The 27,671-nt window shown below is 37.5% G+C and overlaps 1 protein-coding gene across 28 annotated transcripts in view; it reads left to right on the forward strand.

The window, feature by feature from the left end:
• The window catches only part of LOC117406103 (disks large homolog 2), a 243,615-nt gene that overhangs the window by 100,535 nt on the left and 115,409 nt on the right, over positions 1–27,671 (forward strand). Inside the window, exon 1 of one of the 28 annotated variants that reach the window (XM_059028255.1) lies at positions 8,708–8,830. The exons of 26 other annotated variants lie outside the window; for them this stretch is intronic. In XM_059028255.1, coding sequence (XP_058884238.1) covers positions 8,753–8,830 — 78 coding nt within the window. In that variant the 5' untranslated portion in view covers positions 8,708–8,752. Of the gene's footprint in view, positions 1–8,707; positions 8,831–27,671 lie in introns of those variants that run through there. One more of the 28 variants, XM_059028259.1, reaches the window with a different exon arrangement.

A 27,671-nucleotide genomic window follows, 5' to 3' on the forward strand; every position in this document is an offset into this window, starting at 1 on the left:
CTTTGCAGAAATACAAAACCCAGTCTCTTTAGTTCTAAATCTGACAGTCCTAATACTATTATTCATAATCTAATCAGCAGACTTGTCTAGCTAGGATTATGCATAGTGTTTTCTTCTACAGTGACATTTGCCTTTGTGTAGTGATTGATTAACCACTAAGAGATAAGGGAACCATCGTTTATTACAGATCTTGCATTATTAACCTGCTGAATAATTAGGAAGAAGCGGGGGTGGACCGCAGAGAAGCCTATAGCACCCCAAGCCCTCCCCATCCCACTGTGAGCTGCCTTTATCTATTGCATCTATGTGATTTTTAGACACACCTGTGCTGCAATGCTACACATTTGATGGAATGGAGAGCCAGATTGTCATCTCTAGGTCAATTATATCAGTCAAAAGAGGTCAGATATCGTCGGATTGTAATCTATGGGTTATAAAATGCATCCCTGATGATAAGGCATGTCTGAAATTCAGATTCCAGAAGGCATGAATGTAATGAACAGTATGTGGATGGGGAGGCTAAAACAAAGGCTTGTGCTAATCAGCTGGGCTCAACAGAGGAACAAAACAAGAATACACAATCAATAAATAAATATACATGTTAGTGGAACTGAAGCAATCCTTTTAATGCATCAGCATTCCCTTCACAATGTTGCTTTTATCTGTGTCCCAGAAATAGTATTCAGCTGGACCAGAGGGAAATAGTTTTCTCCGTAAGAGACAGAAAAGAGTGTTTGGTGTTCTGTTGGTATAATCATGTGTTGAAACAGAAATAGACTTTACCTCAATGATTCTCCTGCATCTTGTTGCTTCCACTGTGACTTCCATTGTGTTTTGAGTTTCTTAAGGCATGAAAGGGTCTTCTCTTACTGACTACAGCTGTAAGGGATAACCTGCTTAAAACATTTTAGTTGTGCGCCTTTTAGTCTGTCTGAAATGGTAAAACTAAAGTACTTTGATCTGAAATCTAAAACGGCACCACAGAACCTAGTGGTTTACTAGCCTGGGTGAAATGTTCAAAGCTTTAGTGTCATCTTGTGCATGGAAAACAACTGGCAAAATTATTGGTGGGATGACAATACAGTTATTGGCGAATAATTTTTTTTTAAAAGGAACTGGATTTGAAGTATGATATTATGTGCACAGAACTACCCATATATTAACACATTTGAGTCCAGAATGCTAATAATGTTAATACATCATCTTTTCTGACCAGTCTGGCCAGAGTTTTTACAGAATAAACAATCAGGTGTTATTGTACAAATCGAAGGCACCCATGAAACGATATCGGCACTTTCTCTGTACACCAGTAGTGCAGCTATTGAGCTTTATTGATCGTTGCTTAGAGATTCAATATGTTCCATTTAAATGTTAGGTAACTGTATGGGGACCAAGATGTTATATTCATAGGATGTTACAGTGGAGATTATCTGTCAAACAGACTAATGTGGCCAACCACAATAATCTGTCGAGGACCATAACTTGATTATCATCCCATCAATAGTGCAGTGTACAAGATAACAAACAGGCCACAGCGGAAACAGCTCCAGTATGAGCAGTTTGATGCAGGTGTTGTACATTACAGTGGTATACATTCACTGTGGAGTACTTTTATTCCAAATACATGCACTACTGTAATACATGATTTTAAAGTAGAACAAATCGGGTCATAGGTGGAGTCAGCCACCTACAGTAGAAAGGTGTTTGCCTAACACCGTTTCCCTGTGTGTTCCTGAGTAACTGTTTTCATAGATATAATCATAGCCAGCGGGAGGGTTTTGGGAGAATGCTGAATCTACAATCGTGCTTGTTCCATTCCCCGGCCCATATGAAGGCATGTTACAATGTTCAAATTAATCAAGACTGCCCATACACAGTAATTAAACAGCATTGATAGCCAAAGAGTTTCTCAGTTGTGTCATAGTTTTCCTGAGTAAGGTTTTACAGCAAGGCTCTGAAACGGATAGACTCGTCAAACAGCAATACAGAGATGTTAAAATAACAGTAGTCCTTTTCGTGGGTTTTTTGGCAACTCACTGTAACACACCGATCTAATTAAAAGCAAAAATAGAAGACCAGAAGGTAAAGTTTGAATAATTTATACCAAAGGCTTTTTTCAGTGTTATCTAAAGATACTTTATTGAAGCCAACAGGTGGAGGGCATTTTTTCCTAATTCTGCAGCAATGAAAAAAAAAAAAGCATGACTCTATTACTCTATTGCGCAAAAATATCTACATTGTGGAACAATGTTAACTTAAATATTATGAATACAATTGTTGATACTGTAACCTTGAAATGTAATTATACATAAACTACAGTCCTACAGGTAGGTGTTATGGGTGTATAATAGCAAAAATCATACTGATCTACATTGTACGACTTAATAACAACGGGAGTTATTGCTATGATGATGCTCGTTTTATTTCAGCATTCTGCTCATAAAAGAACATGTGAAAGGGAGAGGGGAGGCTTTTTTCCAGTACTCAGAAGCCAAGCTGTTAGAAGTGAGCTGGGCAATTGGAGTAGAGTCATTGGCCTTGACAGAATCCGAATGCGAAGTGTAACCACAGAAACGAAGGCAGATGGCCCTCGACTCTTGAGTGTGCTGAGAGAGGGAACTCGGAGACTCAGTGGGGGGGGTGGAGTTTCAGCACCAAGGAGAGCACCAACTCTAGCTGACATAATCAGCAGGCCAGTAATTGCTATGAAATAAGCTGTGCAATTACTCCAAGATAAAACTCTATTGTACTCGTTCTGTCAAATATGTGAAGTCTGATTCTTGTCTCGCGTTTTAGCAGCTGAAACGTCTACGCATTCCTTGTCAAAACACTGCAAAATATCTAGTTGCACACAGGAATACCATTTTGTCTCCTCCTGAAAAGCTGTTGGTAGTTTTGTTCACAGCAAAGGAAATATTAAAAAGAGATATTTTAGAGACTCCATGGGTGAATTCTCATGTTACAAAAATATAACATTATTTTGTATTGTTCTCTAAAATACTCTGAATGAATATTTTCAGTGTTGGCTATATTGAATGTTTTAGCTTGTCACACAATTCTTCTAGTTTTGAGCAGTAAACCGTTAAATAGAAACGTATTACCAAAAGAATACAGTATTGCTACTGTGGCTCTTTTTTTTTCTGGAAAGGTAAAGGTTACAAAAAAGCAGTGTAATAAAACTTTTACCATTACCCTTATATAAGCTCTCACACCTGATCCTGGTTTCTGATTGCTAAAGTGAAAGGGTCCTTTAGGGAAGATGAGAAATGACTCAGGTCGGCAGGTTACGTCTTTCTCAGAAAGGTCAGTTTCTCCAGGAAATGTAGTTAGTGTTGATCTGCTGGAAGGAGATTGAAGTCCATCTCGTTTGACATGTCTAGTTGGAATCATTGATGTGATACAGGGAGGAGTACTGTTTTTCCAGCTGGATGATAAGAGCTCTTGCTCTTGCAGGCCATTAAAGGTCTGACTTTAGAATGGTCCTACCCTATGTCTCATATGAACACATTCCTTAATATCTAATGTACTTGATACTGGTACGGTTTGTTGTATAAATGGTTATATTTGTGGCCTGTGGAAAAATCCTGAAACTCTGTGCCTTGAAAAATGGTTTGGAACCACTGTTTCTATTTAATCTAATTTAAAAATATCACTGTAGTTTAAGATACAGTACAGGTACATGGTACAATAGATAGTATGGGCTGATGCTTTTCGGTTGGCCTTCCAAGTAAATGTACATATCCAGTATATTTACAGCTATGCTAAATATTTAGTTCACTTCTTAATCTGGCTGTGGTAAAAACAAAAGGAATAGCTTTGTACTACAGACTTAAGCACATTGAATTTGACATAGTATATAATATAATATTGGTTTCTTAAATGTAGGATGTGTTCGTTCCAAATGTTCATTCCATCCCCTGACCTAGTTTTTCCCTGTGGAAGTTGGAGACCAAAGGCAACTTCAAATACTTTGCTAGTACTTGTTGATGTGCACTGGGGTCCTGGGCACTTTGAAGTCCACCGACCCCATGTTGTGCGCTTGACCTTTTATTGTTGATTACTGGTTTTTATTAGCTTGTTGCAGCATCTCGCTTGGCTCTGCTCCCCAAACTTGGGATCCAGAGAGGATATGCTTTGCCATTACCTGTTGTGGTAAATGTTTTTTTAATTTAGGAACCATGCTAAAGTAAAAAAAAAAAAAAGAAGACGTGTGATACACGTCAGTATAGGGTTAGAAGTAGAAGACCAGTCTTTGATGTAAAACATCTTGCACAGAATTTGACTCTCGGGTAGAAGGATAGACAGGATAGATATTTTTGAACCCAAAGAAAGTCCCAAACGTGATGGAAAGTATGATGCAGACAGTGATTATGACGTCTTGAAGATGAGAAATAAAACAACAGTTCTGTCTATTTGTGAAAAAGATCCTTTGGTATTTAACAAACAAAGAGAACTGACGCTTGTGCTTTGAGCTAATTCATTATAAGGAGTTACCCTTTCCCAGCCCTAGTATGGACAATCTGTTTCCTTGAAAAGCATGCACAATTGACTGTGGGTTATGTTAGATTTCATTATCAAGAACAAAAAGACAAGACTGGCTTACTAAACAAATGCATCTACTGTGTAGCTTTCCCATGCCTCTGGTTATACCTATTGAATAATCAAAACCCTGAACGTGCCAAACCCTAATTGGTTTCCAAACTCAGAATTGATCAATGTGTTATTTTATGCAACATTATTAGTACAGCACATGAAGACAAATGTTATGGCACTGTTAGATCAACACAAGAAAGTATTTGCTTTGGGTCAAATCCAATATACCATTCGTGGAATAGGCATTCTTACTCTCTTACTCTCCTTTTTCTCTGGTAGAGTGTGTATAGAAGGCATTGTAAGTCCACCAAACAATGTCATTTATTTATAATTTCAATAGGCCTCATTGACTATAACGTGATTAATTAAAATGAAATGCATGTTAGTAATTATTTCTCATGATGAATGGCTCTTTACTGAAACGATGCTCGATGGTGGTTGTGGAGCAGCTAGATTATTCAGCCCAAGGATCAGTAGTGTATCCCAATCTAGTTTGATCAATCACACACATGTATACCATTTAGCACTGGAGAGCCAATGAGAAAGCCATGGGGGAGAAAGCCATGAGATCAATATGTCAGACTTTAAAGAGTGTGTATGTGAATATTTTGTACGGAGGTCAAGAACCAAAGTTAATCAGTTATTCGGTTTATCTAGATCTTCTCACTGAATGCACTGCTCACTATGCTACAGTGCAATGTTAATTATCTTGGACGATGTATCCTAATTAATTCTAAATTACATCTTAAGTATACATAGCACACAGTACATAGTTTTTCAAAACAATACATCATTGGTCAAAAGATATTTTGTCCTTGACAGATTGTTAATTGTGATTAGTTATAAAATTGTCATAGAATAAGTGTTGCAGAATGTTATATTTCTGCTTTGGTCAGTATAGGGATTTAAAATAGACTACTACAATTGTGGTTAGAAGAAGATGTAGTATACTTTTGCATGGGCAACAGCATACAAAACTTGATCAAACATTGGAAACTGTTGAAAATCAATTGTAAAGAATGAGTATGCAGTATGACAAGCCCTATATTTCTAATGTATTTATTTATTACTTATCTGCGCCAAACAGATGCGGAATGTGTGGTGTGTGAGTAATTGCAAACTACTTGCAGCTTCAGCTTCAGAAACTATGAGCTTGATGTGAAATATGCAAGTTACATTGTTAGTATTTTTAAGGTTATTTTTAGTGTTAGTAAATGCTATGTACAGTTTCTCAGTGTTATACTGTATGTTGGTTGAAATACTAAAGAAAAAACTAGTACTATGATCATATTTATAACTGACAAACGTATTGTAATGTGAGTTTAAAAAAAAACTTGGTTTGTAATTATATAAATTAGTATTCTTTATGCTGGGGAATATCATCAAATGAAAATATAATCAAATTAAACGTAGAGATAACGATATGTATATTGCACTTCATGGGATAATATATAAATAAAAACACAGAATTAAGTCTCCTGGCTGTACATAGCATGGTTTTGTAGTACTTCCATCTTATCCAGATTCTTTCCACTAGAACGGTTTGCTGATGTCACGTACAGCATGTTTTGCTTACTTACAATATAATATTAATAAATAAATATGCCGTCGTTTTCCAGTGACCCATCATCTGCACTGTCTGCCCTCTGCAGAGTGGCTGAGTGCCTATAAGACAGATCGGCGTCCCATTTGTCTTGCATGACCAGCAAACTTCTTGTCTCAGAAACACCATGCCGTCGGAGTCAGCACTGAAGTGGGGGGAGGAATTGTGATGAAAGATTTGCAGTTCCTAATTAACGCAATGCCTGCAGCTGTCTGTAAATGGACTAATTTGAACCCCTAGTACCCCAGAGAGAGAGAGAGAGAGAGAGAGAGAGAGAGAGAGAGAGAGAGAGAGAGAGAGAGAGAGAGAGAGAGAGAGAGAGAGAGAGATGTTTTTTAATGCCTTGTACCATTTTACATCATTTAAAAAATTACAATAAATACTCAGGTCAATTGTAAGTGCAGTGCTTTTAAGTTATTGCTTAACATATAATTAACTTAATATTTGATCAATGAGGGATCGTATTGAGTTCCTGCAAAACTGTATAGTACTGTACGAACAGACAGCTGAAGCTAACTGGAAATATTGAGGGCTTTTACAGGAAGCGGCTCTGCTCATTTCCTATGAAAATCGATGTGACCATGCAGTGGAGTACGTGAAGGGCTTGTTATTTAATGTGGACCGCTTGGATTTTCAGTTGTTTAAATAAACCATTGTTAGAGGTATTTATGGAGGATATAAAAGATGATCAGCTTGACACAAAGTACCAGACACATTGCTTCAGAGTACTGCTGCTGTGGTCTAAAGGTCTTATTCATTTGGGTCTGATTCCCCAGGGGGGATTTTATTTGAATCTCCATCCTTATTTTAATGGCAGCAAAAACAGTGACACTTCACTCCAGTGCCCCCTTCGTGCTACTGAAGAACAGCATCAATTAAACACATGTGTAGCTGCTGAAATCTAGAGCCTACCTGGAGAGTTCAAATAGAGTCTTAATCCTAACTAATTGCTGCTGAAGAGGCACTCGGTGTAAAATGTCACGACCAAAGAAAAGTATTGAATGAGTAGAGGAGTGGATCTTGTGGGGCATTAGGTTACAAGTGCATTGAAGTTATTATTTATGAAGTTATTATTTGAGTTCCCATTATTACGCTCAGTTATACATGGTTGTATTCTGGACGACCGTAGACCACGTGTTAAATCGTTTTCTTTCTTGATGTTTGAAAATGCTAAGTACTGTTGCGGTTACAGGTGCAATCATGGTATGCTGTGCTGCTTTCGTGAAATAAATGATTGATGTGATATATAACACCTTCTCATTCATGTACAGTAAAATATACATGCCGTCTTGTTTTTTTTTTTTTTTGGCTGGCCAAATTCTGTTAAAACAACAATGCGCTTGATTTCAGATCTAAGCAGTTGGAATTTTGTGGGATGTTACAGGTATAGCAAGTCTCACTCATTTTAGAAATATACAATTCTTTGACAAACATTTTCAGTTGAGGACAGCGAGCATGACTTCAAATCAAAACGTTTGTTGACGTTTCTTTCAGTGTTACTACACATTTAAAATGAATTAATAAAATGAAGCACAATTAGCATGCGATGAACTCCGATAGTGTAATTTAAATCTTGCTACGTTAATGCTAATATTTGTAAATGTATTTGAGAATATGATGTATGATTTTAGGATTTTACATTACCCCCAATACATATTCCATAGAACTAACTTTTTTTATAATATTAACTTTATAATAATAATAATAATAATAATAATAATAATAATAATAATAATAATAATAATAATAACCTGCCTGTAGAAGTCCAGGGTTTAAGGAGTACACTGGGGGAGCAGAGCAGTAAAGGAAAAACACATTTCCCTTTGAAACTTGTGACAGGCAGCTCATATCTGGTACTCTTTTGTACCTCATCTCCTTCAAAGTGCATAACCACCACAATATTAAAATAACAAATTAAATAGAATATTTGTCTGACCCTAGAGATCACAAGTGTCTCCAATCGCTGGCTCACTGATCACTCACAGAATTACACAGCCCTCAAGAAAGTCGATGGGTCACGATAGAAAATAGGGTTATCTTTTTTTCCTCCCCTAACCGCTTTAAGGAAAAGGACAGGCTCTTCTGCCTTTTTAAAATACATTATTTTTCCAGTCAGATGCAGACATGTTACTCTGAAATATTTTTAATGCCCAGAGGAAAGATGATCCACTCTGATCTGATGTGAATGTGTCAAGTTTAGTGGCCCCAAAGTCGAAGCTTGTTCCTTCATGCCAGTGCGCATGGAGCTGCTAGTGACAGTGCTAAAGAACTGCAGACAGGCACTTAGCAGACGGGATGTGAGCTGGATGCAAAGACGACGCACCCTGGCCCTCCTGCTGGCAGTATGTAAATAGACCTGCAGACTAGAATACAGAGCTTTTCATAGACCAGTGAAGGAGAAAGACCTGAAACAATACTGCTGTGGAGTAGGGAGCAACATTTGTAAAGTGTTTCATTTTTTTTTTTTTTTTATTTATTTGTTGCCTGGGTTACTGGAACTTACAAGAACAAAGAACAATTTAGTGCCTGAGTATTTTTGAATTCATTGCTATTGCTATGTTTGCCTCTATCTGGTATGCTAAGAAGCTGGGAAGAAGGTTTGTGCATAATGCAAGAAAATCAAAAATGCAAAAGGTATGTGAGTGTGTGTGTGTGTGTGTGTGTGTGTGTGTGTGAGTGTGTGTGTGTGTGTGTGTGTGTGTGTGTGTGTGTGTGTGTGTGAGTGTTTTTAATTCTAAAAGTTACTAGGAATAGAAATATTGCAGTTAGGCATCTCCAGTATTTCTAGGTTTTGTTAGCATGTGTGCTGGTTGGCAGGTGTGTGAGCACAGTAATGTAAGCACAGGTTTCTTCAGAATATCTTTGTAGCAATATTGAAATTGCTGATAACAATCCATACATTTGAAGGCTAGCCTGTTGCTTCAGATTGGATTATTTGATTGTTAAGATCACAATAGGAGCAAACCTATAAGTCTTTACATTTCACAGTGTTCTTTTTATAAATTAATTTTAAAGTATGAGATATATTTTGTGTTAAAGAAGTTTAACATAGACACATGTGTAAATATATATATATGTTTTTAATACCCGTTAACACCTGCATTGATATTTTCCTAGTCCTAATGGCAGCAGAGGTCTTTATGTTGTACATTTTACAGAATATATTTTGGTCTGTTTTTTCAGCAGCGGTGCATATTGAATTCTGCTCTCTTGGGTGATGTCAGCTATATGTATGGGCTGTTGCAAGTGTCAGAATGTGCCTGCACAGCGTTTTCAGACTGGGTTCATGTTTTGTAGTGCATGTTGATTCCGATGATGTGTTACTGACATTATGGTTCTTTGCATGGTTAAAGATATACGGTCCTTCAGTAGTTACTCTCTAAATATCAGCATGTAGACGCAGTCGCTTAATGCAGTGAATAACAGTGATATGCAACAGAATGCCATCGATTATACACGTTAAAATATATCTTTGTATCAGCAGTCAAAGAGGTAAGCATCAAGTTAACTAACTGAGCTGATATGAGAGATGTCAATGGAAAAACATAGTTATACAATACATAGTTATACAATGCATAGTTATACAATACCCATATCAATGAAGTTAGTTTGGACTTACAGTCTTCTTGTTGAGCCAGAAGGGTATAATAAAAGTATTGGTATTATAAGAAGCATCTGCTTGTTGCTATTGAAATACAGTACAGGAAGGAGATCAATGCTCTTAAGAGGTACAGTAGCACACGCTGAATAATGTTTAATCTTCTATTTATCTCGATGATATCACGAGGGATGACATCATACGAGGAATGCGATCTGTGCTGCTTCCTAGCATCTGTCAACCACAGGTTATAAAAAGCTTATTTTCACATCTTTTCGTAATTTGCATATATACAGTAGTGAAGGAACAAACGTCGCTTGTACATCTTTACAGTATACCTCTTAATTGGAAACAGATAAACATAAAACGGTTGCTACTGTTGGTGTGCTTCTTACCCACAAGGAATTAAAGCATGAACACAAAACGGCATTCAGAACAATCCCTATACTTTATAATGTAGGGTCTTTTAGAGTTAGTGTATTCCCAGGCTGAATCAGTATTTAGAATAAAAAGAAACGACTAAGAAGTGGTTTTATGATTGATCTTTATTTAGTACCGAAACCTCCAAGCTCCAGGGTTTCTGTATCCTTCTCTGCGATTTATACACAGTATGCATTTTCATTTCTCTCTCGAACATCTTCCAGACTTTTGTTGTGCTTTCATAAGAACTATAACAAAAACATGTCTAAGATTCTCCAGGGCAATTTAAAGATGACTTAGAGTCTGAGAGCAACAACTAAGTAAAATCCCAACGCCCCGCCAAAAACTGGTTTCCTTCACTGAATAAAAACAGAAGGAAAATGAATGGCTTTGTGTTGGTTCTGATTCCTGTCATCTTTACTTTAGCTCAGGATCATGGGGTCTGTTAGAAAGGAAGCTGAGCATGAACTGTAAAGAGGAACAGTTTGTAGGCTGACTCTGACAGAAGACACAGCTGGATAGCCGGTTAATTAGATGACACAAACTCTGAGATTTGATTTAGGCTGCTGTCAGAATTACTTTTTACCCTGGGTTCTGTTGACGTGTTTGTCTGGAGATTGAACAGGTTTCAACCTGCTGCTAGACTGCTCAGTTTTGATTCCCTCTCCTTTTGGAATTCTCATATCACGTGTATTTATACATGTAAATTTTGAAATGGGGGGGTGAACTCGTCTGTTAAAACGAGTAATGCAGTTTTCCGTCGTGACATACCACCTGTGATTCACAAAAGTTGCCTGTTAAAATGAAAGAAAGTAACTCTAAAGTAACTCTCATGGCATGCTGTAGTTTGCAGTACAATGTAGTTTGCAATGTTTGTATTAATGCTCTGAGATGAATCCAGCCATTCTAACTGCTGTCTGAATCAAACTCTTGTCTTTGCGATCTAATCAATTTTATTTATCATTTTATATCTCTTCTATAGAGGATATAGACAGGTAGAAGAGATAAATAAAAATGACTGTACCATGAATGTAAGCAGATTGACCATGAGCCCTAAGAAGCCCAGAATAGTGTGTGAAAGCACGAGTCCTTGTTGTTTAGAAACCTGTACATCTGCTGTATTTGATAGCATGCATACTGTACTGTAAAAGCCCAAGGAACCCACCCAAAAACCGTACCATTATAGCGTTCTTGTAAATGCACAAAACATTAGGATATCTTTGGCTTTTACTCTGCTCTTCAGTACACTTCAGAAGAATACAGTGTTTTATCACTTTTACATGATAAGGATGTGGTAGATTTGTGGTGTACAGTGCCAGCTGAATGTTGAGCAGATAGAATTTCAAAGTACAGGATTATTGTATAGCACTATGGGATTATCTTGAATGTTGAAAAATAAAACAAGTATTATACCAAGTATACCAAGTTAGTCAAGTACAAATTGCTGCTTCAGTATGGTTTATGGTAAGTGTGCTCTCATTGTCCTACTGGGAGGACCCTATAATATACAGTATGCTGCTGCAATGGTGTGATCAGCCTTTGATAGGATGGTACCATTTTATTATTTTGACATACCAATGATATCACAATGGTATGAACCAGAGTACATTAGTAATACATTCCAGAATCTTCAGGTCCACTGTGCAGTTCCTTATGTAATTTTACCACAGTCATTTTGCACAGTAATTTAGCAGTTTTGGTATGTTTTTCCATGGTTATATTATGCATTTGCCAATGTTAATCCATGCTTTACCACACTTTTCACAAAGACTGTGCTATCTCATCGCCATTTATCCTTTCAAGACTGACCTGACCGGAGAGCTTTGATCAGATAAGTACTTGTTACTTCTATCTGCTATATATTTCACATTTATTGTATTTTTACACACATTGTATGTGATATTAATATAATCGCTGTAATAGTTTTTACTAATTATGCATATTTTATGCATTACAGCCTGTTGCTTGTTACTTCCCATGGTCAAGCCCTGTCTAAGCAGCAGCTGTCCAAGCGGATAACATTTTAAATGATGTTAATTAAAAGATCCAAGTTATGTTCATATAGTTATTTTTTTTAGTTTTTTATTATGTCTAAATCCTAAAATTCGAGGTGATGCAAAACATTTGTCCATAGCTGTACACTGCTTTTTGCAAGTAATATGGATTAATATAATAAAGTAACGCCTTCAGCCCTGTTACAAACTTTCTTTTAACAAGGATGGAAGTTATAATGCCACTCTGAATGAAAGTATTGATTTGGCAAACATTAAAAATTATTTGGAAGAAATGTGGGGCTTCATTAAAGCCATCAGACCTTGGTAGCAGTGTCCAAGTGCATCTCATCTGCTTTGGCTGTATTCAGTGATCTAAAATACATTGCAAGAATTATAACAAGGAGGATTTATTTAGACTTGGAATTATGACACATTTTACACATTTAAACTGGTATACAGCAGAACAGAATTATATTGACTAATAAATACAACACAGAAGACATTTAATTTATGAATTATTTTTATAATCCAGCTATTGATCGTACCTATTGGAGCAGACTGGTTTGAAAATACTAACAGTCCTAAAGACATTGACTGGGAGGTGTTTGTCACATAAAACAGTCAAATACTTTTAATGAGCTGCAAAATGTATGCATAAGATATAGTATATCAGGGTTGACAGTAGATGACCTTGAAAAGGATTTCATTGGAGCTATTTTTGTAACTGCTTGATGAGATGGGTCTCTGCATACTTAAAAGTAGTGTCCCATACAGTTTTAAAATATGATGTAAGTGAGCTTGCATATGACATTCACACTCTGCTACAGTATGTTGTTATGAATGTCATCCAAGGAAGTCTACATCATAAAAAAAATAAAGAGAAATCTTATTATGCACCCCAGTTATTCCCAGTGCTACTGTCTCATAAATTCATTAAAAGGGTAACTGCAGATTTTCATTGTTGTGGAGACTTCTTGACAAAATCATAATGGTACTCTTCACTTTTACCTGTGACTCAAGGTAATGTTGCCTTCATACTTTGTACACAACTGTGTTCTTTAATTCGATCATGGTTTGTACTAGAAACATTAACCAGTCTCTGTAATGTCATAGATAGGCTATAGGAACACTGCTTGCTAATTGTGTTAGTGATCTTGACCCTGACTATGACTGCCATATTGAGATCATGCAACTTTAGTTTTCTGCTGTATAGACACAGGACACTTTGAGTTACTGTCTTCATATTTTGTACAAAGCTGTATTCTATGCTTTTCTCCACATTCCATTTTGACCTCTGGCCATACATGGCATAGACCACACTCCTTTAGTTGGTGGCTCTATGACAGGATTCAACCCCCCTTTTTTAATTAATTTAACCATGTCAACCATGTTGTTGAAAGACTATTGTTTTCAGCGAGTATTTAACAAAAAAAAAAAGGATTGCAGAAATCTATGCTAAACTAGGCCACAGGATTCCTATATCGGTGACTTGAGCGCTTGTTCAATTATTTAATGTACCCAAAATAATCAAGTTAATGGAGGAAGCATAACTGCTATCTGTCAAGGAGCCAAAACTAAATGCTTTTTTCTTTTTGTTTTTTATATTGACTTGGGCACAGCTGACTTGCTTTTTTATTTAATCGACCCTCGTGAAGGGTCGTTTATACACAGCTCTGGAACATTTATAAATGTGGGTTCTGAATTCAAATACATTTCATGCTTTGTATAGTCCGCGGTTTGCATGCATTGTAGGGCGCCTGGTCTCTGAAGAGTGCAGTTTTTATAAAGGACTTTTCCTGTCACTTTAACTGTTTTATTGCCTAATTGTGTACATTCAGCTGCTTACACACTCATGGGATATGTCTTCCTTGAGTGTGGATGTAGAGAGACCCTTGTGCATACTGTACTGTCTGTCAGTTTCTTTGAGAAATGGTCATTGTATGGGTATGCATGAGTTCTTAAGAATCTTGACCTTGTTGACCTCGTATTCATGGAGTCCAATTAGAGAAACAGAAATGCAAATATCTGGGGCGAGAAAGTCATGCTGACCCAGCAAGCTGTTGCTGTATACAGAGCTGTGAGGCAGGGCAGGGCAGGGCAGTGTAGAACGTGTTCATTTGCTGTCATTGCAGTAACCACTGTAGCAGTGTGGCGTGTCTTTTTGAGAAAGCAATTCCGTAAAAACAAATTGTTCAAAATCACCTAGAATTATAAAGCAGTAGCTGAAACTTTGTTCTGCTTTAATATCCAGTCTTGCATTTATGATAACATTGGATCCGTTTAATTGAATAACTACCATATACAGTATTAAATCAACCCACATTCATTATACTAAGTGGATTGTGTTTACTGTAAATACTGAAATCCTGCTACATTTGCTTTTACAGTAAAGTAGACAAGTAGACTTGAGCCAAATCTTTCTGGCATGCTTATTGGGCTTACAGGGTGGGTGGTATGGTTATTTCAAGGACTGTATTAAAAGCGATTATTATCAGACACTTTATAAGATCCAATGGAAAGTAACCATTGGTAGGCGATTGCATTCTGTATAGTGTGTATCAGGGAGGAGGGCTCTTGCGCATACTGTATTATCTACAGTAAAAAAGAAAAAAAAAGTCCCTGAACTTGAAACTTTAATGCTTTAAATCAGACTTGTAACAGCCCCCATTGTATCTGAAGAAACAAAACAGGCCAGTGTGCTAGCCTTCCCTCTGGATATGAAGAGTGACATTTTTGGCAATCGGCAATGAAAATGTTGCCTTTTGAGGCCTGCGGACGCGGCATGCCTGGATGCCTGATAACAATAAACAAATACTAAATATTAAATATGAATTTGTGTTAGTTGTGCACATGAGACAGAGGCTTTTACTTTGAGTGAAGATGCACTATGCAGTGGAGTATGTCATCTTTCTAAATTCAGTAACCTGGAGATTCATCATGAATCAGCTTTCTCTCTGCATAGCTTAGTGTGTGGTGTAACTGATTAGAATAACCGTTTTTTTTCTTGACTTAACACTGTTCTTATAATTTACTGAACCTAATTTTGCATAATTTTCAGATTCCAGTAGTGTCTGGGATAATCTATTGTAAAACATTTATTTTCTCATGCAGAGATACATCTGTATTTTTCAGGGATGGAAATAAGACTCCTATTACATAGCAGTTTCACCTATTCCAGGTTTTAATATGAGCTTGATTAGCACCAGTGTGTAGGTAACAAGCTATTGAACATACTGTGCACATATGTATTAAAAATGCTCATCCAGTTGTGATGAAACTCGGGACATAAGCTGGAAAACCTGTATTTGAATTGCATCCCAATGGTATTTTTCACTGCCTCCCTCCAAATTGTTCACTGCCTTTGTAGATTAGCACCTCCAAGTAATTAACTAATTAATATGATATTTCTTCTCGCTGATCAAATGAGCCAACATGAGACATGTACCCTTTGAATCTACTTTCCTTGTCTGTCTTTATAGAAAATAACAGGTTGTTTGAGGACACTTTACATCTCTTGCTGTCTGTTCAGCGATAGAACCAGCTGAGGATAGTGTCAAACCAGACTAGTTTGTCACTCAGTATAGAGTAGCTAAACTGATTAATTGCTGACTTTTGAGACTTTTGACAACCCTCTAACTCCGCACGCTGAAGTATTTGTGCCAACAGACACAGTATCTGACCTTGGCCTTCCCCTTGTCATGCTCTGCCTCTTTGCCTTGATTCCTTATGCAGAACTCCAAATGGCGATTGTTCAGGTGATTAATAAACCACTGGGATTGCTGTCTGACCATATAGCATTTCCTTGTAAATACATGCAGTGTCAGCAGGATTCAGGACAACAGGTGAATACAACCCCCCCCCGCCCCGTGCCAGTGTGTTGTCACAGGAACAGGGACTAATATACTGTGACTGTGTCTCTAGGCTCAGCGGCTCTCAGACTCCCAGAATGATGAAGCAGGTGTCTTCTGCAGTTACTGGAAAAAAAAAATGACAAGGAAGTCTTCAGGTCTTTTATCAAAGCAACCCTAAGTGTCTCACCTCCACCCACAGTTGTGGTAAAGTGTTCAGCCCTAGTCATTTCAAGCTTTCGCTTTTGTGAGCTTCTTCAAGGGGGAAGTAAATTATAAGAGATACTGTAAGTTGTTTACAAAATAGAAACAGAACAGTATCATAAGAAGGTAACAAGCTAGATTCAATAGAACTGATTAGTGGCACCTGTATTAAATGCAGATTTTGATTACATTTTTTGTTACAAGGATGGAAGCATTGGGTTTTTGGTGTTTTAAAAATACTAAAAGCAGCTTAATAAATTAAATGACAAATGTTTCAACTAGAAGTTTTTTTTCTCAATGTCATTAAATAGGACAGGCATCTGCAAGCCATTTATAAGCTGTATAAAAACCACTATCAGACCGAATAAAAATTAAGACACATGTGTAAATTATTACTAATCATTCTGTATCTGAAATTATGTTATTGCTTGATAATGAAATACTGAGGTATTTATCGCATTAGGTAGAGACACATCCTCAGTTTCCACTGTAATTGTGTTGTGTCAGTACAGCAGGATGTCTTAACCATAGAAGGTCAATCCGTTGTAGTCCATGTTGGAAGGGTTGCTATGACTTGAGAAGCCATTGATGTAATGCATTATATCTGTAGTGTGCACTTTGTTTAAATGACTACTGTGACATTGATACTGTGTTCTTTGGTACAAATGTAATTATTGGTTAAAGTCAGCAGTGTGGAGTAGTGGTTAGGGCTCTGGACTCTTGACCGGAGGGCCGTGGGTTCAATCCCAGGTGGGGGACACTGCTGCTGTAACCTTCAGCAAGGTACTTTACCTAGATTGCTCCAGTAAAAACCCAACTGTATAAATGGGTAATTGTATGTAAAGTAATGTAATTGTATGTAAAAATAATGTGATATCTTGTAACAATTGTACGTCACCCTGGATAAGGGCATCTGCTAAGAAATAAATAATAATAAAGTATTAACAGGACAGGCAGAACAGTTGGAAAAGGTCACCAAGTCAATGTATTTAATAGCGTGGAATGTGTGAAATTAACTCTGAATGTAAAATGTTGTACTAAAACTTATTTAGTATTCATAGGGTTGGGTATACATTCCTGACTGCAACCTTAAGCGTTTCTTTATCACAGTGTAGGAGGTTTTGGACGTCTTGATCCTCCTCATGCCTTGTGGCATATAAGACCTCTACATCAGACAGGCCTGGGCTCCCCTCGTTGTAGTTCCCCATGTGGGATTAAACTCCTCCAATTCGGCCTCAGTGGTTCTGCGCCATGTTCTTGTTGGTCTCCCCCTCTTTCCTCGTCCTTCTGGTGTCCCCTTACTGTACCTCATGGCGGTTTGTATAATTTCATGTGCTTCCTGAGGACTTGCCATGCCGCTCTTAATTTTAACAACGATGGATTCTATGTTTTCTTGTCCTGATTTTTCATGTTGCTCAGCGCAGAGTTTTTGTTTGAAAATCTGCATGATCTTTTGTAGGCGTCCGATAAGAAGATTTGCCATTATTTAGGTTGTTATCTGTCATTTACCAGCATACAGCACTACTGCAAAGAAAACAACTTTGATATATTCTTGGCTTGGTGTACCTGCGATAGGCTGTTGATTTCCATGCTGGTCTTAGTTTGATGAAGGCAGCTCTTCCTCGTCCTATACTGGCTTTTGGACATGTGCTTCGTCAAGTACAGAAGGCATGAGCAGGACTGCAGGGATTGGAAAGTGACCAGCATCCGATAGCCTTTGTCAGCAACCTGGAGTATAAGAGTATCAAAGGACTACACGTAAATATTCATATTAGTTTAGCATTGTACAGTGTCTCAGTACAGAAACAAAAAACATTTAGGCTTTACAGTGCTTATAACAAGTGCACTTCAACATGTGCTGTCATTTCCGTTTAGAAATGAGTAACAAATAAAGGTCCTGGAGATTTGCTGCGCATATGTATTATTCTCAAGGACATTCTGGAAGTCTTGCAGCAGCCAATCACACTAGTGACAAGTTATGCATGCAGTTCAGTAACTAAAGAGATTAAAAAACAAACAGATAGAATGTGGTTACATTATTTATAAGATGATTTCTGTGATGCAAATCTGTGATAAGAACATTATATTGTATAGCATTTTAGAAGAGTACCCATAACTGTGTTACAGTCTGCTCTGACAGAGTATGTGTAACTTCATAGAATAGAGAGAGTCCTGTGAAAAGAAGTTTGCCATTAACGCTACTGTTTACTCTTACTGTCCCTTAAACACTTAAAATGCCACAATCTATTAGCACTTTAATGTTGAAGGACTCTATGATATTCAACATACATCGCCTCACATCTTTCATGTATAATATCATTTGAGCTAGCACACAGTTTCTATGGAAGAGGAGTAGCACGGATTCCTGAACAGACTGCAGACTTTGTACTCTCTCAGTTGTTAAGATTGAGCCCAATATTGCTGGTATTGGAAATGAATATATTGCTGTTTTTATGCTGTTAAGCTTTTGAAATGTTATACAATTTTAGTGAATCTCTTCAGTTTGATATATTCTTGGCTTGGTGTACCTGCTATAGACTGTTGATTTCCATGCTGGTCTTAGTTTGATGAAGGCAGCTCTTCCTCGTCCTATACTGGCTTTTGGACATGTGCTTCGTCAAGTACAGAAGGCATGAGCAGGACTGCCCAGGGAGAAATGCAGTGGGAGCTACATGTTATACATAATTAATATAAGGTTTGGCACATGACAAGGAGATGTATACATTGGTGGTTAACTGGTTTATTAAATTAAACCAATGTTTTTATTTTGGATGTATCACACTTTTGCTCAAATAATAGGGTTTACAGCATGCTATAAATGGGCTGTGTGGGTTATTCAAGGTTATTCAAGGATAAAGGACTGAGATGAAAACAATTAGCACTAAAGCTGCATACTCTGCTTGACACTTTAAATTGAAATAGAAATAAATGAGTGAAGTTACCTTCAAAAGCCTGTAAGTACCTCCACTGTTTGTTTTCAAACACACTTTACCTTGACAAACGTATGTTAAACATACCGATACGCTGGGAAGTTGGCTCTTTTTAGCAAAACCGTATACTGGAGAGTAAATATGACTTTATATACAATAAAGCCATAAATATTTGCGAGCCTTTTATTATGCATTTGAAAAAAAAACATTTTTGGCATGAATATCTTAGTACTGTATATATATATATAATGAAGTAATATACTACTACCAGTGCAACAGGTCGCCGACAAATCTGGTGCAAAAAAAGTTTTATGGGTGTGATTTGCCAAATGTTTTGGTCATAAATGTTTATGGCTTTACAATATTTTGTTTAAATACAGCTGATACAGCATAAGTAAATAACTAAACAACATCAATAAATAACTGAAACTGTTTTTAAAGTTCATACAAGTTATTTTCTTTCTTTGTAGTGTGTTTTGTAATGTGTTTTGTAAGTCACAGAATCGCCGTTCAGCAGTTTTTTCATTCAGCCATTTTATCTTGTTGGAGTGGAGGGTGTTCCTTTAAAAAGGGGCGGGACTGACAGTGATGTGAACCAATCACATGACAGATGGAGACTATTGCGCGGTGGTCTAAGGATGTTAGGGCAGTAGTTCAATCTATTTTTAGCATAGCAAGAAAACTCTTATTCTCTGCCGGTGATCATTGGGATGTCCATAATGGCCCAGCGATGGATTTGAACTCCGTATTTTACCAATAGAGCAATCACGATTTGTCAATAAAACAAGCAGTGCAGGCATGTTTTTAAAGCATGGTAGAGGATGCAGTGAAGTGATTACATCACATGGAGCAGAGATTCCTTGAAGAGTAGAGATTCCAAGCAATCGGAGGACATTCTTTAAATTATACTACCAGAAACACGTGAAAATACAGTTTTGCTCGAAAATGTGTTTCTTTCAAAACTGCACATTTGACACCTACTGTGTATAGTGAATGGAAGTGCAGGACAGGTAACATTTATGGAATGTTAGCTACATACTCTTTAAACAGACAATGACAAATCACACTCTTCAGAATGCTTTCTTGTTGGTCAACAAAGTGAGGCAGCATGCTGTATCGTGTACTGTAGCACTGCTGCATTGCCTGAATATGCAATACAGTTATGCTCAGCAATGTAGCTACTGCGGGCTGCAGGGGAGACCTGCGGAAGAGCAATCCGCATCATACAGCAGCCATTGAAACCTATAAAAGGCAGCTGAAAAACAAACAAGTATAGTGTGCATTCAAAGAGCTAAAGAGGCACAGGAAACTGCAGTACCTTCACTACCTTATTTGGTCCCTTACTGGTATAACATGCAGTCTCATTACCCTATTTGGTCCTATTGTTTAAAGTGGAGCAGTATCATTTTCCTTGTGTGATTACATCAAGCATGGTGCCTGTTAGACTGCCTTCTTTCTTTTTCTGCAGGATGCAGTATTACACGAAGCAGACAGCATGACTGCCATACAGGATTAACACTTGAACCTCAATAAAGATGTGACTCTGCATTGTAAGCAGCCACTTACAGTATGCAAAGATTGTGACATCCCATTGGTACATTATGGCTTGCCATACATACCCAGTGAAGCGTCTGGTAAAGCTGCAGATAGGTTCAGTTTTGATTATTTACACATTCTAAGATGTCAAGTACAAAACGACAAGCGGTTTTGACTGCTTTGTTATTTTTGGTAAACAGAAATCAGCATTTGTGCCAGATAAAGGAGTATACCTTTCAATTCTCCACTTACTGTAACTTAAACCCTATTAGGTGGCTGCGGATAGCTATACAGGGGGCAGTTTGTTTTGAATCTTCTTTCTGCTGTATCTTCTGCACACGTATTAGCAGTGTGCCTTGCCACAGCAGGATCAAGTCTATTATCATGGAACAGTACTGCTGTGTACTGTACCGGTACAGAACAGGACAAGGCTTGACTTAAAATGAGGCGCAGGTATAAAGAATTGCAAGGTTCAATTTGAACAAGGTATGCCTTTTGCAAACTTACTGTCAAGTCAGGATTACATCCCATCTGTCTACATGCATGTGCTGCATGTCTATATAACGTAGCTGCATATCCAGGTAGTCGGCATGTTTTTGGGGCGAGGGGGTCAGTTGGACATTTTCTTTTTTGTGGTGTTTGCTAGCATAGTCCCGATGCCAGAGGTTAAGCTGATGAGTGGGCTGAGTTCTGGCAATTGATTGCTGTTAAACTAGTTTTAGCCGCCCAGTAGAGTTTTGTTCCCTGTGGCATTAATTATGTTTCTCAACAATTTATATTCAGGACTGAGTGGCTAATCAGATTTGACTGACCTCCATATGGGCATGCCAAGCTGACCCTATCAGATATATTGAATATGTGTCACCAGAGGGCTCCACTTCATTTCAGGGTTGATGTGCTGACATCTGTATCCAGGCACTGTAAAACAATATAGACCACAGAGATAACAGGATAGCATGAGAAGGGGAGTGGTACAGAACTAGGAATGGAGCTAAAAACTCTGCCACTGAGCTTTCTTGACTTTTTTGGCATGCGTAAATTAGAGTTTGATGGAAAAGTAAATGAAGGGTGAATGAAAACGAGATTCTGGCACACGTTGTATGTTAGCAGTTAGTTCAAAAAGAGACCCAGTAGAAAGATAAGCTAACAAAGGTTTCAGAGCCAAGCACAGGAAAGGCTGACTTTTCTTTTTCTTGTTTCTCTGGGAATGAGCAAAAATAAAGCGTGAAGTAAAGATGAGTTACATTCTAGTGAACAATGTTTTAAATCACCGGGGAAGTGTCCCCAACTTCTTGCCTCCACCTTGTAAAGAAAGTCTGCAGGCTACGCGCTATCAGAAGAGGTTTTCGGTGGACGAGAGCAAGCTCAGGTCATTAGACTCCGGCCCACTCAAGTGGCCCTCGCTTGTCACTGTATGGAAATGGAAGCAGAGTTTAGCCGAACGAATCCTGAAAAAACGCAGGGGCAGTCTAAACTGCTTTCAGGTAAGATGCACTGCAGTAGCTGATCTCTGGTGGTAACAAATACTGTATCATGTGTATATTATTATTATTATTATTATTATTATTATTATTATTAATATTATTATTATTATTATTATTATTATTATTATTAGTAGTAGTAGTAGTAGTAGTAATAGTCGTAGGAGTAGTACTAGTAGTATTATACAATGTATTCAAGGAACATTTTTCAGAGACCATTGTCAATGAATGGGCTCTTGATTTTACAGTAAAGTCTAAGACATATTTACTTCATTCAGCTACAGTGCTTGTGAGGGACCCTACAAACACGTACACTTTTTCAGTGGTAGCATTGCCAGTCTTCACTCTCTTGCGTTACAAATTGCTTAGATTTATGCTGTCTTTTATTTTTAAATTGATCCAACATACAGCGTTTCCTTTTAAAAATGAGTTTACATTGAGTAACGGCATATGAAGATACCATAGTATCAGTATCGGTATGCTACACGAAACACAAAGTGCATTTATACAAACAATGATGAAAACAGCGGCAGCGTCATGAGCTTAAAATGTGATATATCATGCATGACTGTTAGATTTTAACTGCATGTTTTTTGCATTTTGTGCTTCAGTTTATTTTTACGTGTTATACTTTTAAAAAAGAAGCAGTAAATAATGCATCTCAATTGACATTGGCTGCCCTGATATTGGATTGTGTCCAATAAACTAAACAATGTGTTTTGCATGTAGATGCTTTATTTGAAAGTGTGTGTGGTTTCAAGGCACACACCATTCATTTCACGCAGGACAGAGATTGTGAACTATCTGTACTGTGTGTCCTGTGGCAACGAAGTGTGACATGCAAGTTTTAGGAATGTGGTTTTGTGAAACTGACATCACACATTGCCTTTGAAACTTGTAAAAGTGCCAGATATGAACAGCAGAGAAAACACTGCTGCCTTTTACATTTCACAAATGAAGTGAGAATGGAAATTTTACTGCAAAAAAAAAAAAATGCAGGTAGAAGATGAAGAGACCTAAATACATTACCTTGGAGGAGACTGGATGCCACTAAATTATGTATAGATTCTGCATGGTTATCAAAGCAGAAACCAATTTTCTACAATATAGAAGTTATATACAGCTATGGCCAAAAGTTTTGCATCACCTTGAATTTTCGGATTGAGACGTAATTGAAAAAAAAAAAAAAACAGATGAACCAAATTTAGATCTTTTATTTAACATCTTGTAATCCAAGAAACTGTAAAATAATATTGTACAAGCCATAATAGTAGTACAGTATTTCATGTTAGATTTCAAAATGTCACTTTTTGTCAGTTTTCCATAAAATATATGGAAAACCACAAAGCGGTGTGTAATTCAATATGTTAACGTAACATTATTCAGCAGGTTTCATTCGGCTTTATGAAGCAAAATGAGTTAATGCTATAGATTGATGCAAAACGTTTGGCCATAGCCGTACTGTACATATCCCAATAATATGTTATATAGATATGTGTTACTTCTAATTCTAATGAACAGTATATCCTACCTACAAAAGTGTGATCATCAGATTCTGTTGAGGAGACTGCCCTGGAAATCATCTATGATTCAGTGTTGTGTTAAGTTTTTTTTTCCATGGATCCAGTAATGCAGGATACCAAGTATTTCATCTTCAGATGAATACTTCCCAATGTACAGTGTTGGTTATTATCCAGTTTTCCAATGTGTTCCCAGCAGTATTATTGTGATCATGACATTTGCTTCTAGCAGAGTCAGTCTACTGTACACAACAGCTTTGTGTGCAACAGAGGGGCCTCGTGCACTGTAGCATGTCTCATAGGGTTGGAATGGGAGACAGAGAGACAATGAGTATGTATCTGGAGTAGCATAAACAAAAGTGACAGGCAGCATCTGCATTTGAATCCCAAGCCCCTTGCTTACCATGCAGCATAAGCAAGAAGCTAAAGTTCAAATCCTGGCTCTACTGGCCACTTTCCAAAGCCTGGAATTCTATTGACATCTCCAGCTAGAAATGTATACAGAGCTGTGTAAAGTGGCTGTAGGAAAGTGGCCCTGCTGTGTGCATACATATGGATGAGCTCCTGTTAACTAACGTTTGCTGTAGGCATCCCTGTGCGCCGTGCCTTACTCAGTGCCAATTGTGTACAGTACTGGTAATACTGCATAATATACCGGTAATGTTGCAGAGTTCCTTATTAGTATTCTACAGTATTTGATTTGTATGGCACCTTTCACAGACAGTCATCCAGACGAGATCAAATGATCACTAGTAGTCCAAGAATATGGTGAATAATTAGCATACCATTTTGGAACAGCAAACAGACTGGATTTCAGGGATTTCAAAGAGAAATCCGAGGCGTGACACCATATTGTAAATACTCTTATAAAGGTATGAAGTGTACTAAAGTGTAGTGAAGCATGACGCATTTCAAACCCACTGTAAAACATCTGCCTAAACAAAACAAATAAATAAATAAATAACTATATGGACATAATTTAGATATTTTATTTAACTTCATGTAATCAAATAAACTACAAAAGTCGCAAAAGTCTATCGGAAGCCATAATAGTAGTACAGTATTTCATATGTTAATGTAACTTTATTCAGCAGGTTTCATTCGACTTCATGAAGCAAAATTAGTTCATTCTATAGGGTGACGCAAAACGTTTGGCCATAGCTATATAACAGTATAGTCAAAATGCAGTTTGAGCTGTGCTGTATTTTATGTAGTATATGAATTAGCCATGTTTATTGATTTATTAACCTGAATAATACTGTGATTTGTCCAGCGATGTGCAGCTTTTTGGCAACTCTCACGCAGATTGAAACTCCCAGAAACGTTCCAAGTGACCCATTTGAAAAAGACTTACTTTTTTCTTTTAATCAGGTATCTCCTCTTCATTCACACCGACGAGGACCTGAAGACCAGCGCTGTAATTAAACCTGGCAACACGTATTCCAGAAACATAAATCACGCTTTCAAAATTGTTCACAGGAGGCGCTCACAAACCCACATACTTTATTAACTAATTACGTAAGCCCTGCGATCAAGTTTTTATACACTGCGTTTACAATGCTGAACGACAGAACAGCCCAACCATGATTAAAGGATGTGCTCTTTGAATATTCCAGTGTGATATATGCCAAGATTATTTATTGCATGCTGCCTGACACGCAACATGAATAGCAGTAATAAATAGCAGTATTTATTTTTGCTTTCTTTCTCTTTCTTTTAGAGGTGTCCTTGGTTTGTACAGATACAGTCGCAGACAGAACATGAATCCACTGTGGCATGTGCCTTGAAACCACACACGCTTACAAGCAAAGCATCTACATCCAAAACGCAGCGTTGTTTAGTTTACTGAACACAATTGCTTCTCTGATGTAAAACAAAACTTGCACATAACATTCGTACCTTCTGCTGTTGAACGTAGTAGCCTGAGGATGGATGTTGTAGTCACGGTGTGACAGAGACCAGCAGGCTTCAGAGAGAGACTAGGGTAATATAAACAGCCTGGTCAGCCAACACAGCCTGGTTTCTGATGAAGCAGAGTGCACAGAAGGTCTGTAGTAAAAATTGAACTTGGCAATGTGGAACACTGCAGCTTTAGACTGGATTCAATTACAAATGTTGTTTATTTATTTCGATGGAGGTGGCAAGGGTATAGCTTTCTTATGGAGGCAACCGTACAGTTACAGAAGAAAATACATAGTGTAAGGAATGCAAACAGGGTAGTCTTCCTGCCGAGGCCTGTCCCTGGGTGGGACACAGGCTGTAAACGTGCTGTTCATGGACTGCCATGTATGCCTTCTAATATTTCTGACAGTGTTGAGTTTGAAATAGTAACTTCAGATATGAGTACCATTTAGGACTTCCATAACTGAAGCCTGCTCCTCCACTAACCTCCCCAGTGCTGTGTCATTTGTGAGTTTTCTTGATTTAATTTTAATGTCCTTCAATATTTCAGTACATTAAAGATTTTGGTAGATGGAAAATAAGAAGAAAAAAAAAATAGCAAAGTTCAGTATATTTTTGTTTAAATGAAAATCTCAGTGAATGAGGCTTTTTAACTGATGGTTAGTGACTGATTTGTCACATTTGACAGCCATATATTACTTGGATAAATCATACGTTGTATTTTATTTACTGGGGGGGAAAAAAAGACAGATAAGAAAACTGAAACAAAATTACAGCAGTTCATTAATGGCAAGGGCTTATCAATCAATTCTGCGTAATGGTTAATGCACAGATGCCACCTTGTGGTTATTGTTAGTATTACAGATCAGCACTTTATAAATGATACAATAATACAAAATACATTTATTATTATTTTTATTGAAATGTAATTGAGTCATTCAGCTTGGGGTAGCATTTTAATTAATTTTTTTAAATTTTATTTGAAGGTGCAGTTTATAACCTCTTAATTCTGCATGCAGTAGGGATAGTAAACTATGGAGAAAATCCATGTAGGAAACAGATGCGAAGGTGAAGGAATGACATTGCAGCGTAAAATGTAAGATCGTTCTGGGACACGAGTTTGTTATCCAGGTTGCAGTTCTGTATCCCAGCCTGTTAGTGGTGCTATTGCAAGAAAACAATATGTTAACGTTACCACTAATATGCATTTCTTGTGGTTCTTTTTTATTATTTATTTTTTATGATACAGCGTTTTTTGGCAGTTTATCACACTAAAATAGTATTCATATTTATTTATATATAAATAGAAATGGCTCTGGTTTTGTGTGCATTGATTATGAAATTGATTTGAAGGTCCACAAAGCAGTGCATGAACTGGCTATATAACTTCCTGGTTATTATTATTATTATTATTATTATTATTATTATTATTATTATTATTATTATTATTAGATTCAATTCACTGTTTTGTTTTTAAATATATTATTTTTTTACAGTTGTTTTCTGTATATACAGAGATACCCATACATTCATGTATTCTAATTTGTATACGTTACTGAACATCTATTTAAAACCCATTTCAAGTTGGTAAAGGCAACCATGGAGCCAGATTGTCCCCTAACCGGATGCCAGACAGTTTATCAAGGAGAGGGCTGTGACTCACCTTGTCAGGGGCTTTTGACAAGACTGTGCTCGTTCGGAGGTCTTTATACAGGCACGGCGAATCCTCACTGGAACTGGGGTATGTAATATGCGTGACTGTAGGGTCACGCCTGCAAAGAAGGTGCCAGCCCTCAATAGGCTGTCCCGAGGAAGCAATTTCCCAGGGTGTGAAACTGGTGTTTGTAGGCATGTGGTCAAGAGTGACAGCTACTCAGTAGAGGAAGTAGTTCAGAATTGTTTCATCAGTACAGCCATTTACAAGAGCTGTCTTAAGCGACACAAATCTTGGACCAAATGATGTGTGCTACCAGATGTCTGTGTCTGTGGGGGTGTGTGTGTGTGTGTGTATGTCTGTGTGTGCGCACGTGTGTGTGTGCGTG

Source organism: Acipenser ruthenus, chromosome 8 (assembly GCF_902713425.1).
Source record: "Acipenser ruthenus chromosome 8, fAciRut3.2 maternal haplotype, whole genome shotgun sequence".
NCBI classification, from domain to species: Eukaryota; Metazoa; Chordata; class Actinopteri; order Acipenseriformes; family Acipenseridae; genus Acipenser; species Acipenser ruthenus.